General features: G+C 40.7%; 1 protein-coding gene across 6 annotated transcripts in view; it reads left to right on the top strand.

The window, feature by feature from the left end:
- Window positions 1-11,774, top strand: part of LOC131473976 (collagen alpha-1(XIX) chain-like) — a 94,790-nt gene extending 83,016 nt beyond the window's left edge. For 5 of the 6 annotated variants that reach the window (XM_058651648.1, XM_058651650.1, XM_058651649.1 and 2 more), the window contains 6 exons: window positions 121-165; window positions 616-759; window positions 1,641-1,707; window positions 1,800-1,919; window positions 6,155-6,232; window positions 9,282-11,774. In XM_058651648.1, the coding sequence (XP_058507631.1) occupies window positions 121-165; window positions 616-759; window positions 1,641-1,707; window positions 1,800-1,919; window positions 6,155-6,232; window positions 9,282-9,382 (555 nt within the window). In that variant the 3' untranslated portion in view covers window positions 9,383-11,774. Of the gene's footprint in view, window positions 1-120; window positions 166-615; window positions 760-1,640; window positions 1,708-1,799; window positions 1,920-3,392; window positions 4,748-6,154; window positions 6,233-9,281 lie in introns of those variants that run through there. The other variant, XM_058651652.1, reaches the window with a different exon arrangement.
- The last annotated feature ends 580 nt before the right edge of the window (window positions 11,775-12,354 follow it).

Genomic DNA, 12,354 nt, shown 5'->3' with positions numbered 1-12,354 from the left:
AATATTCTGTGAGCAGTGGGTAAAAAGCTTCAGGGTCAGCATTATTTCTTTTTCCAATTATTCTTTTGACCTTTTTTCTATGACAATAAAAAAAACATCTATTTGTCTGTTTTTTGTAAGGGAGCCACAGGTAAACCAGGGGACAGAGGACCCAAAGGAGAACGTGTAAGTAGCATCATTCCTATTTTGCTCAAAAGAAGCTGTTTTGTGCACAAAAGCGGTTTTGATGAATACTAATGAAAGTGTTTGCTTCAGCCCCAGTTTGACTAATCCACGCGAGCACATAAGCACCAGATAAAGGCATTTAACGCTCAGTGCAGTTTCCTATTGTAATAGCAAGGCAAAATTATAGGGCTCCGTCACACTTTCACAGTATCTATTGCACATGCTGGTAATAGAGGACACAAAATGAGGCATTTAGCTTTATATACGGCCACAGAAATCCAGAACCTCTGCATGGGCACTTTAATAGGAATGGGTCACTGTGTGCTGCATGGTCAGTGAGCGTTGCATATGTGTCGGGAGGATTCGTACTGACGGCTTAGCAACTTTTTCAAGAAATCAAATGTTTTCTATCACATGGAGCTGAAACATGTCTGGGCTTCTTTAATACAGGGTGATTCTGGGATTCCTGGAGGAAGAGGCGTTCAAGGCGAGAGAGGTCGCTCAGGAGATCCTGGCCTGAGTGGACCGATGGGACTGCCAGGCCAAAAAGGTGATACAGGCTCTCCAGGACAGGTGGAGAGTGTAAACCTCCTGGTAAGTTGTAAAATGTGCAGATGCCTATGAGCAAAAAAATAAATAAATAAATAATCCTCCCAAACGGTTAAAGACTAAGTCAGCCTACTTTCTACCTGAGCTTGTGCATCTAGTTCAGCTTTTGTTCCCTGTGTGGAAACATCAAACAAGGCTGTGCATGGGAGGTTGCTACTCTCCTTCCGCTCAACGCTTCCCACTCCCGATCATCTAGGCACCACGCGAGGTCAGAGCGATGGAGACGGCGAGAAAAAGACAGCGATATGTGGGCGTGCCTGCAGATCTGCAGATCTGCAGAGCAGCGAGAACACCTCCATGTGCCACAGACATTTCACAAATACTGTGCACGGTCTCACAGGCGGTTACATAACGTTCACAGCCTAGATGAAAAACTCTTCTGAATACAGCAATTGAAGGTCCAAGGCTACCATTGTGTGCTATATCTAACGGTGCTGCTGAGAGTGCCAGAGTATATGTTATTACATATATGTGTATATATATATATATATATATATATCTACAGGTCCAGACATAAAGTAACACCAAAAAATAGGTTTATATACTAATATTTAACTCAGTATGTCCCCAATGAATGCATTTTATACCTGTTTTATTGTTAAGTTTGTAAAGTAGAATCTCACTGAATAATGCAGTTTAGCAGTATTAGTTCAGTTTCTTCAACCTGTAAGGAAGACATTTTGGAGCTGAGACACTTAAATGTCATACTTTAATAACCATCATCTCTACTGAACCTCCCCTGCTGATAATTCCCCAATATTGAATTTTTTTTTCAGTGTTGTCTCCTCTTCATAGCATTATGTTTCTTTATATTTCCGTTAAAAAATACCCCAGAGAAATTTGTATTAATCTTTTCGCACATACAGGGAGACCCAAGTTTCATAGAGGAACTGAAGATGATTATCCAAAAGGAAGTACTAAGGGTCCTTGGAGGTACGTTTTTTTTTCATCTTTATTCATTGTTGTGTTATGTGTCATGAATTCTACATGTGAAGGATGGGTGTTTTTTTTTTTTACTCTTACAGAGAAGCTATCAGGCGCTGCCATGCTGCAGAAGACACCTGCAGGCATCCTAGCTCCGCAGGTTCAAGGGCCTCCAGGACCTCCTGGCCAAGTCGGACCACCAGGGGAGCCTGGTCCTCAAGGTAGGAACTCGAGCTGGCAGTTGAAACTGTAACACAGCCTCACCTTAAAACAACCACCTCAGTTCAAAAATGGCTCAGAAATAACGTTTTTAACATTTGAATGCTTTACACTGGTGTTGAAACTTGATTAACCATTAGTTTAATGTAGCCAAAGCATATGTGTATGACTCCTCGGTACTTTAAAGGGGATATATGTAAAAAAAAACAGTACAACAGTGAGCTTTAGTGTCTTATATGGTCACTGTATTCCCAATTCAATAGAGCATGGTTGCCAAAGATTATGAAACAGGGAAGGAACTGCTGTCTGTTTTACTGTTTTATAAACACTGAACCTATTTGGGGCCACACGGTTGGTGTTGGTGTAGTGGTTAGCACTCTTACCTTTGCAGCAACAAGACCCGGGTTTGAGAACCAGTCAGAACAAGGACCTGATGGAGTTTGCATGTTCTCCCCGTGTGTGTGGGGGGTTTTCTCCAGGTTCTCCGATCTCCTCCCACAGTCCAAAAACATGCAGATTTGGGCATTAAACACTCTAAATTGACCATAGTTTTGAGTATATGTGGCCCTGTGATGGACTGGCGATCTGTCCAGGGCTTACCCCGCCTTTTCGCTCTATGTCAGCTGGGATTGACACCAGCGCCCCCCTGTGACCCTCATGTGGAGGATAAAGTGGTAGATGATGAGTGAGTGAACCTATTTGGGTAATTCCCATGTGTAAGCAACAGGTGGAGATTGAAAGCGAATGAGGGAAAGAGGAAAAGGGGAGAGCGTGAAGCTTGCTTTTGCTTCCCTGTTCAGGAGAAAACGATCCACACAGACGTGTCTTCAACGAACCTCTCCGTTTTTTTATCCATCTATAATGTATAATGGAATGTATTTCCAATGCAGACCCTGGTTTTTCTTGCAGTAGCGAGGTCATTCGTGTTTGGTTGACGTTCAACATTTCTGACCCATCGCTGCAGTTCACTGCGCACATATCATAACTCTGCTGGCAACCAGGGTGTTGAAGTGCTACGAGCTGCGTGATTAGGTGGTTGGTGCCGGATTGGTGCAACAGACCAAAACATGAAGAGTTTGCAGCCTGCAAATAAAAATTTTAATTAGGAATAATCTGGCTGCACCATTGTTATCAGGAAAGCCAGTATTTCAATTAAACATGTTTATCCTTACAGTCGGAGGACATATCATTGTCATTTTATGACTTAGTATATTACATTTCTTACATATAGCCCCTTTAAATGTTGCCGATAGTCCAACTGCCGATATGCTGTGTCACATATGTAACCTACTACTTTTAAAGGAGCCAGCATGTACTACTGTAAACCCAATGCTGCAGGTTGACACAAACTCCGTATAGGATGTTTTTTCTACAGCTGGCAAGGTTTGGGTGAGGGCACCAATGTCGGCTAACACATGCATTTTGCAGGGATTCATGGGTATTTTTCTCTTGCTTACACCCATATATCAACACAGACTGAGGGGCGGAAAGCAGAGGAAAGGCCTGGAGTGTGGTGCACAGCGGCTCTCTGGGAAATATGAAGACAAACGAAGAATTGGCTGTGAATAAGAGAAAGTATTATCAGTGTGGACAGGAAAAGAGCCCCAGTATTGATACCTCACTCCAGGAGAGAAAGCCTGTAAAATACAAACGGAGTGTAGTCAGTAAAGAGGGGTGAACACTCTGACTGCTCATACAACACTAATGGTTTGCCGGTCAGGCTTTATACCTCAGAATTGCCTGTAGATTTGTAACGTGTCTGCAGCAGAACTACGGTGCCTTCACCTTAAAGAGAAGGAGTGTGTTTCGGGTTTTGGTGCAGATCCAAGCACCACTGCATCGTCCTTTCTCAAGAGCTTTGTATCTACCTCACATTACTCAAGACCGTTTACACTTTAACCCAGCGCTATAATCTAAAGTGCCACTCTCATTTATGAATAATGTAGTTAAAGTAGGCAACTCCTCGGCTATAAATATTTGTGCTGTGTTAATTCCATTTGCATTACACATGTCTCGGATTTTGTTTTTGCTTGTTTGACTTTTTTTATGCTTCAAATGAGTGTTTTATAGGTGATTCTTAATGCAGCCTTGCAATAAATATTTATTGAAAGTAAAGCGAAAAGTTATTTCCCCTTGATAAATCAAGAAATTTAGCAACTTCTTAATTTTATTTTTTTTTCTTCTTCTGTGTTGACTTGTTTCTCCTCTAAGATGGGGGAGAGAGTTTGGGGGTAATATTTCCTCATTATTTCTCGTCATCCTCCACTAGAGACTGTGCTCCTCTGGAATATCCAATTTGACTTGTTCACCAATATGCCAAAATGAATTGTTTATGGAGAAAAATAACCCCTCTGTTGGATTTAAACTGTTTTCTTTCTTTTTTTAACCTTATGGTTTCACACGGGCGAAAGTCTTAACGTGTTAGTGAGTACTGGAAAAAGGACGCATGCTTTTGTAATGGAGTGCTCGTTTGTGATTCTCTTCCTCTTTTACATTAGACGATGGAAATATATACACTGTTGTAAGTCATTGTATGCGTTCAACGTTTTGTTTTTATTTGTAGTGTGAAATGTGTATATTTATTAACTCAGACTGGGAGTGACAGTGTCTTTCTTTACATCAGCCGTGTTTCAGAGCGGCTCCTCTTTGTGCTGTACGATATCGGACATATGAGTAAATATTCCACAGTAATTAAGTCTTTGATGGCGCAGCTGCGCAAATGTGTTCCCTTTTCTTCTTTTTTTTTGTAACGCATATCATGAATAAATAGTTGTTGCTGTTAATATATTGTGCACAACAGGTGTGTGACTGCAATCCTGTCATTCAGACTCTCTGGCAATTTTATTGGTTTCATTATCCAGCTTTGTTCATTAATGTTCAAGTACAGAGACTTGGAGAGTATATGCTATTTTTTCCATTTATCAATGTGCACCAGTTTGGTGTTATTTCTTTGGTTGTTTCTTTTTGTTATTTTTTTTTCTTTCTTAAGGTACAGTGCTCTTTTCTCCATGGTATATCTCCTTCTTTGAATGAAAAACCCCAGGGTCTGGGAGAGTTGAAAGAAGTCTCATTATTGCGGCGATGTGTGCTTACTAGCCCCACTCTCTTTGAGACTCCTTTTTTGTGCGTTTTTAAGCTTTTTTTTTGTGCTTTTTTTCTTCTTCTCACATTTTCTCTGACGTGTAGGCATTCAAGCGTTTCCCCTTTGGGCCCAGGCTGCGTAAAATTTGATACTCATTTCAGTGTTTCTGACGCAGTCCTTACAACCGCTGGTCCTGAGACTCTATTACTTTAAGTGCCTCATGGGGGAATATTTTTTCAGCCCCGCACACTTTTACTTGGCTTGCTGCTGTTTTGAATGGTAAAGACTTACAGGCTTTGCACGGAGTGAGGCGTCTTTGAGTTGTATGTTTGTCAACATATTGTTGTGAAGGAGGGTACACGCTTAGATTTTTCTATACATAATATATTTCCAGTGTAGACCTTTTTTGACCGAATGAGCATGTGCTTGTGTTTTTTTCATCTTAGATGTAATTTAGGAGAGTAGCAAGGTTTTTATGCTCTAGCTTGTACCTCATTCCCTCGTGTTCCTCTCTAGAGAATTACTCTTCTTTTGAACGTGTGTCGTCGTCGTCGAGTGCCAGAGACTTGTTGTTGTGAATAGCTATGATTGTTTACTGCATCTGTTGCATCCATTTTGTTTTCTGTAAAAATGACGCCACCTTTGATTACACATATCTTGTCACTCTGAATGCCTTCAGTGACCCGCATATCTGACCTATTTCGGGGAATCTTCAAAGACTTGCTTGTGACCCGTTTGCTGACAGAAAGCTGTGTATGCCCACAACACCGCTGCCTTGCCCTTCAAACACTAATGCACACATGGCTTGTTTGATGATTTTTATTTTGACAGGATGTCGGTGTATATCTTTTTACTATTCAACCCAGAGTAACCTATTTCTACTCCCGCTTCTCCTAAAAATAAGTGCAGACTTGATGCATGACACTGTCACAATGTCAATATCCATATCTTCAAGAGCGCTGTCTGTGATGTTGGAGTGCCCACGTTTGCAAAAGTCTATCTTTATCTAGACGGTTGTTGGATTTTGTGACGTAACGGCATTTGTACTAATCTCACTAACCATACCATGTACTCGGCAAACATGACCCCTCACAGTTATTATACTACATGTACTACAGCGTTTGTATTCAGTCACACTGTTGTGTCTGCCCTCAGGATACAGAGGTCAGAAAGGAGAACGAGGCCAGTTTGGGCTCGGGCTGCCAGGTGATCCAGGACCCATGGGGCCGCCGGGTAAGAACACAACACTGGAATGTGTTTAGATAGAACACAACACAACAAGTGTGTAGCACTTGACTGTGTAAGAAATATTGAGCAAATAATGTTGGTGTATTAAAAACTAAAGACGCCACATACAATTTGAGGCGTTGTGTCGCATAGTGCTAATATAGCATAATATGCTATATTAGCTAGACGTTGTTAGCATAATATGCTATATTAGCTAGACGTTGTTAGCATAATATGCTATATTAGCATTATAGATGTGAGAGTTTATGGTGCTGTTGGTAGAAGGTGCAGTAGAATGTAAACACTTCACTTCACAATCTGAATACTAAATTCAATAATGCTTTGTGGAAAACAGTGAACATAAGCAGCAAAATCATAGGTGTCCAGCAGTAGCTTTCCATCCTGTCTGTCGACACACAGGAGTTAAACTCTCACATTCCGCCCCGGTAAAGACCAACAAAAACAAAAACTCCTTCATCCCCCACAGCCATTACGCTTCTCAATGCAGGGAAAAGGAGTTATTGACTTAAATAATAAATATGTTATGTACATTTTTAGTTGTTGGTGTTGTACTTCATTGTGGACACAGGCGGCGTTGTCCTCGTAATGTAATGTGGTTATTTGCTGCCATGTCAATGTATTACGTGTGTGTTTAGGTTGTTTTTATTGCTGCTTTCAAGTTTCTGTCATTGAAGCGGTGCTGTTCGGCCTGTTTTGTTATTTCTTTGTGCGTGTGTGTTTTCCATGTCTCTGGTCTTGCTGTCCTTTCATGTCTCGCACTATGCCGCTATGCAAATTGCCCCGCTTAGGGACAAATAAAGTGGAATTTGAATTTAAACATTATGTACAGTGTGAAGTCAGTGTCAGAGTTTGGCACTGTTCAGTTCTGACATGGCTTTAGGATAGAAGCTGTTCTTCAGTGCGATGTAAAAGACTTATTTTCCCACTGAAAGGAGAAAAGTTCTGTGCGAGTCCGCGACATTGTTGTATTTAACTGCGATTTTACTACGTCTCAAACCTGAAATTCGATTTCAGACTTCATTTGGCGTCTCAGCGTGTTGGAGATTAACACAGCTCCGAGCTTGTGCAAACTTTTCTAAAACTGCAGGAGAAAATGCTGCCGTGTCAGAGCACTTACTGTATGTCACTTCTAAGTAAAAGCCCATCATTGTACTTTCTCCAACAACAGCTGCAGTGCATCAAGTTTTGCTTGCTGGTAATGTTGTTATTCTGCCTCTGGTGGGTCTTTTGTGACAGAAACGATCTGACACTACATGTATCTATGCTGTGTCCTTCATCTGAAAAAACATTTTTATTTTAAATTGACCGTGAGTGTGAGAGTGGAGGGTTGTCTCCATGTGGCCCTGTGATGGACTGGCGACCTGTCTAGGGCGTACCCCGCCTAACTGCACCAGCGACCCTCATGTGGAGGATAAAGTGGTAGAAGATGGATTAAAGAATAAGAATATAAATGTATAAAATGTTAAGAATATAATCATTTAGAAAGAGTCAAGGGTCCCATAGTGGCATAAAGTGTTATTTACACAAGGACGAGATGGAAACTACCTGAAAAAGACTGCTATGAATGTGTCAAGCTACTGTTCTAGGTTTTCCCTTTGCACTTAGATTATTCCCAAACAAATTTGCCGTCACTTGCTCGTGACAGGGAAGGACAGCTTGTACCCTGTCACATCCATATATAGAGGACCATCCTGCCGTACCACCAACAGGTTCACTGGAGACTGCGATATATGGGCGTCTCACAGGAGGCTCATTTTTATCAGTTTTTATCATCAGAAAGTAAAAGCTCTCTTGGCAGGCTACAGCTTCAGTGTTATTGGTTCACATGAGGACATGATAGCACAGGAGAGCAGGCGGGGAGCATCTCGGTGAAATTAAACGAATCATTTAATGTTATTTTCCTGAGAGTGATCACAATCTATTGTTGTCTTCATCACTGTATGTGACGTGATGGGGCTGCTGTTAAGTCATGCACACCTGCAGTGCATTACTTACCTTGTACAATAATAGCTAATTAGTAAGGAAGGTGGGGGGGGGACTCAGAGATTTGATTGTTGCTTTGTGCACCTGTCCACACGTTGCCTTACTATAAACAACCAATTTGCGCGTGAGCAGTTACACAGGTGATGAATGTGTTTACCGAGCGAGGCGAAAGAACAAGGCAGCACCTGCGATTTGTTTGCAGTTATTAGCAGTTCAAGTACAAGACTTGACTTTGCTGTGTTGTCGGTGAAACTAGTAAAACAAGTGAAAACCTCCTTTGAGAGCAAGTCTGTTCTCTGTCCATCAGTGTCATGGCAGTGAAATTAAAGAATTCAAGTGTGAATAAGAAAAACACAAAAAAAGAGAGAAAGAAAGGAAGGAAGGAGGTCATATGGTGAAAATTAATGCCACAATATTTTCACTATATATGAAAACTCATATAGTATTCATTATGCCCTAATCTTAATATATAACAACACTGCTGTAATTTCCAGTTTGCTTTGAATCACACATATCTTGAAAGATGATATAATCGATAACGATTATCATTCTATTTGTTGATTAAAAAAACTGTTGTAATTATAAAAAAATGCATCACTTATGTGTTATTATCCCAAGGTTACATCTTGACACCACACAGTACTTTAAAGATATTCTCAATAAAGTGGAACAAAATGCAGAAAAAAGACGCAGAAACCTTTAATTCATTTTAAAACATTTTGATTCATTTATGTCAGTTAGTTATATCATTGTATTACTGTTTATTTTAGTCAATGAATGTACCAGTAGCTGGTAGTGGATTATACTGTATATGAATATTCTTTATATTGGTCAAGTGGAAAAATCTGTGTTGCAATTCAGATTTTAACTACACATGAATGACCATAACTCCATACAGTATACTAACACATTTAACGAGCTTTTATAAAATTGCAGAGTCAGTCTGTATGGACAGTGAATGAGGCGACATGTGGAGTTTTATCACTTTTGGAAAACAACGATTAAAAATGTAATTCAGCAGAAATAATAATGTTTTTAATTCTCTATCAAGGGCCTCCTGGAGCCCCCTTCCAGGGCCGTCCTGGCCCTCAGGGGCCCTCTGGACCTCCTGGGACGTGCAACCCCAGCGATTGTCTCCTGCCGTCCTTGTGAATCCAGCAGCAGAGAGGTTTGAGCTCGTTGGACGACGGGCTTTTAGAGCTGGAGTCGCGCGGCCTCGCTACATCTGACAGCTTCCTCGGCTCGGCTTTATCACACAGACTCACTACTGACCTCTTTTGTTCACCTTACTATGACATTTGGATGCAGTGTGGGGGGGGGGGGGGGGTTTCCGGGGGTTGCTTTGGAATGCAGTGGCAAACCTTTTGAGTTTTATCCTTTCTTTTTGCTGTACTTTTAAGTTATTTTCTTACATCCACTACTGTAATGTAATGCATTCCTCATCAACTCTCATTCTTTCTTTCAAAACCATGAAATGACTTTGTTTTTGTTTTTTAACATTCATCCTGTGTGAAAACATGATCTTGATTATTTGTTTGCCTCCCTAATGGGCGTGCCTATGCACTCTTCTGTTCTCTGTGATTCAGAGAAGCCTGCATGTGTGTGTGCGTGCGCGGGCTTCTACCTTTGTGAGGGTCACTATGACCCTTAGACCTCAGTCTCAGTCTAGACTCGGGTCTAAACTGGGCTTTTTGAGGGCTAAGACTTTAGTTTTTGGGGTTAGGGTTTGGGGGTAAAAGGGCTATGGAGAATGTATCACTTCAGTCAGTGTCCCCACAAAGATAGAAGTACACACACACGTGTGTTGGTGTGGGAGAGAAATCTGAATGAATGTATGTTTGAGAAAATTCCCAATGTTTTTGAAACTCTTTATGCAACCAAAGTGCAGCAGATGTGTCTAATATGGAGAATTCTTTATTCTGAGCGTGTTCTTTAGAATGTATTTGACAGATGGCAGCGATAATTGTAGTAATCGCAACACGGATATCCAGTAATGTAATTACTGGAAGGTGCACGGCTACGTTTTTGAATCAGAGATGTTCTGTTCGCCGACATAAGCGCTCATTTGCGGTTTTATGCACTCATTAGCGAGGTTTGTCGTGGCATTTTTAATCCCAAAAAAGTAACATAGCTTTTGTCTGACGGTCACAGACCCCAAGGGCAAATTTTTCAAAATGTTGAAAAGTGAAACGAGATGTGATGAGAGCCCACGCATTCACCTTCACTGTTGGTTTACCCTGTAAATAGGATAAATGACCCTCACCCTCTGTTTTTTCCCCCTTGTCTAACGGGGTCTGATGACGGGACCGTGCAAAGATAATTAAAAAGATAGTACATAAGCGTCATTAATGTGTCAGCGTAACGACACGTTAAAGTTTCTCACGTTTGTCATCAATCACACGTCGCGGTCCGTGCCGTTTTCTCGTGACTGGGAGAATTATTCATGTGAATTGTTTACAAAGTGTTGTGTATGATGATTCCTCTGGTTTTATTTGTATATTTTTGATTATTTGCAGCCGCACAAAGGAAATCGGACGCCTACACTGCAACTTCAGACTACTCCTCCTCCTCCTCCTTCTTCTTGTTGTGAGTCGTCACACTCACAAACATACTTGAACTTTTCGTGAGTTGTTTTTAGCAGTATCATGGTCAGAGGTCGTGGTTTATCACTCACTCACTGACCAGTACTGTGTCACTATGTATCACTGGGGTTTTTTTTGATGGGTGGCGGTATAGCATAATACTGGAGTTCTGATGTATTTATTTGCTGTAATATGTTTGAATTTTATTTAAATGTTCTTAAATGTTGTCAGAAAGGTTTGAGTTAGCTTTCCCCAAACAAAAAAAAAGGAAAAAAGAAATTCCAATTTACCACAGAGTCATTTATTTATAGATTAAAGATTCAATCATGGATCTGTTTAAAGATTTTGAGAAATTTGATGTTTAAAATCATCTTTATTAACGTATATAACAACGTGAAACAATTAAATATGTTCTGTACATGGGCGTTCACTGTGAGCACTGTTTAAATGAAAGTTTGACTCAAAGACTTTACATTTACTTTTAAGTGCCCTGCTGTGATTAATGTTTGAAAAGTTCTGTGGGTGTATCTGACACTTGACGATGTTAAGAACTTGGCACTTTCTTTATTTCATCTTTTTAAGATCTGTTTGACACTTTCCCCCCCCCCCCCCCCCTTTTTCCTTTCGCGTCTCACATCACAGAAAGTCGTCACCCTTCTCTTACACATGTAAATTATAACGCATCGTATTCTGCAGCTGCAGAGCGCTTTTTTTTCCTTTCTTTCTTTTTTTTTAAACACTTTCCTCTGCATGGCAGCTTAGATTCATCTGTTAAATTTGATCTGTATGAGTGGGTATGATTTTAGATGGGGAACTAAAAACCTGTGTATGCCAACAACCTCATTCGTGAGTTCAAAGCGCCCCCTGCTGGATATGCATTCATGTTGTCGTCACTTGTAATGTGCATGAAAAACAATCCTTCTTTGGGTTATAAGCTTCATAAAATCCTTCCTTTCTATTGACTACTGCTTTCTGATCCCACTGATTTTCATATTTGGCGTAATGGCTTCCCCCTTGGAGACAGCAGCATAGACCTTGAATTAATTCAAATGAAACAGTAACGGCAAACTCATTTGTGGACTCTCTGCTGCACTGATCAGAGAAAAAGCTCCCTGCCTAAATTGTATTAAATTAATTAATTTAGCGTCACAGTTTGATAACTAAGGAGAACAGAAAATGGTAGCTGATGTCAGAGCCCATTTGGTTGCCGGCCATTTAAGTCCATTTTATTATAAGTAGAAAATGTCAAATAGAAAAGTGATGTTTAGTGAAACGTGTAACATCTCATGATATTCACAAAAATAGATGCAAAACCTCAGCTAAAATGCCAACATCAGTGTGACGTTGTCGTCGTTGTTGTTGTTGTTGTTGATGATGTTACAGTGACATAACCTGATCCATTGCCACATGCAGTCTAATCTTGTAGATATGCTTTCAATGAGGGAGAAAAGGGATAAGCCTCTCCGCATGGCCCCGTGGATTAAAAAATGTCTGCCTGCTGCTCTTATTGTCATTCATATTTGCTGCGTGGCCTCTGCGTGT

The sequence above is a fragment of the Solea solea genome, chromosome 15, assembly GCF_958295425.1.
Source record: "Solea solea chromosome 15, fSolSol10.1, whole genome shotgun sequence".
Lineage (NCBI taxonomy): Eukaryota > Metazoa > Chordata > Actinopteri > Pleuronectiformes > Soleidae > Solea > Solea solea.
The sequence above is the reverse complement of the archived record's forward strand: the minus strand, read 5'-3'. Positions and strand labels throughout refer to the sequence as shown.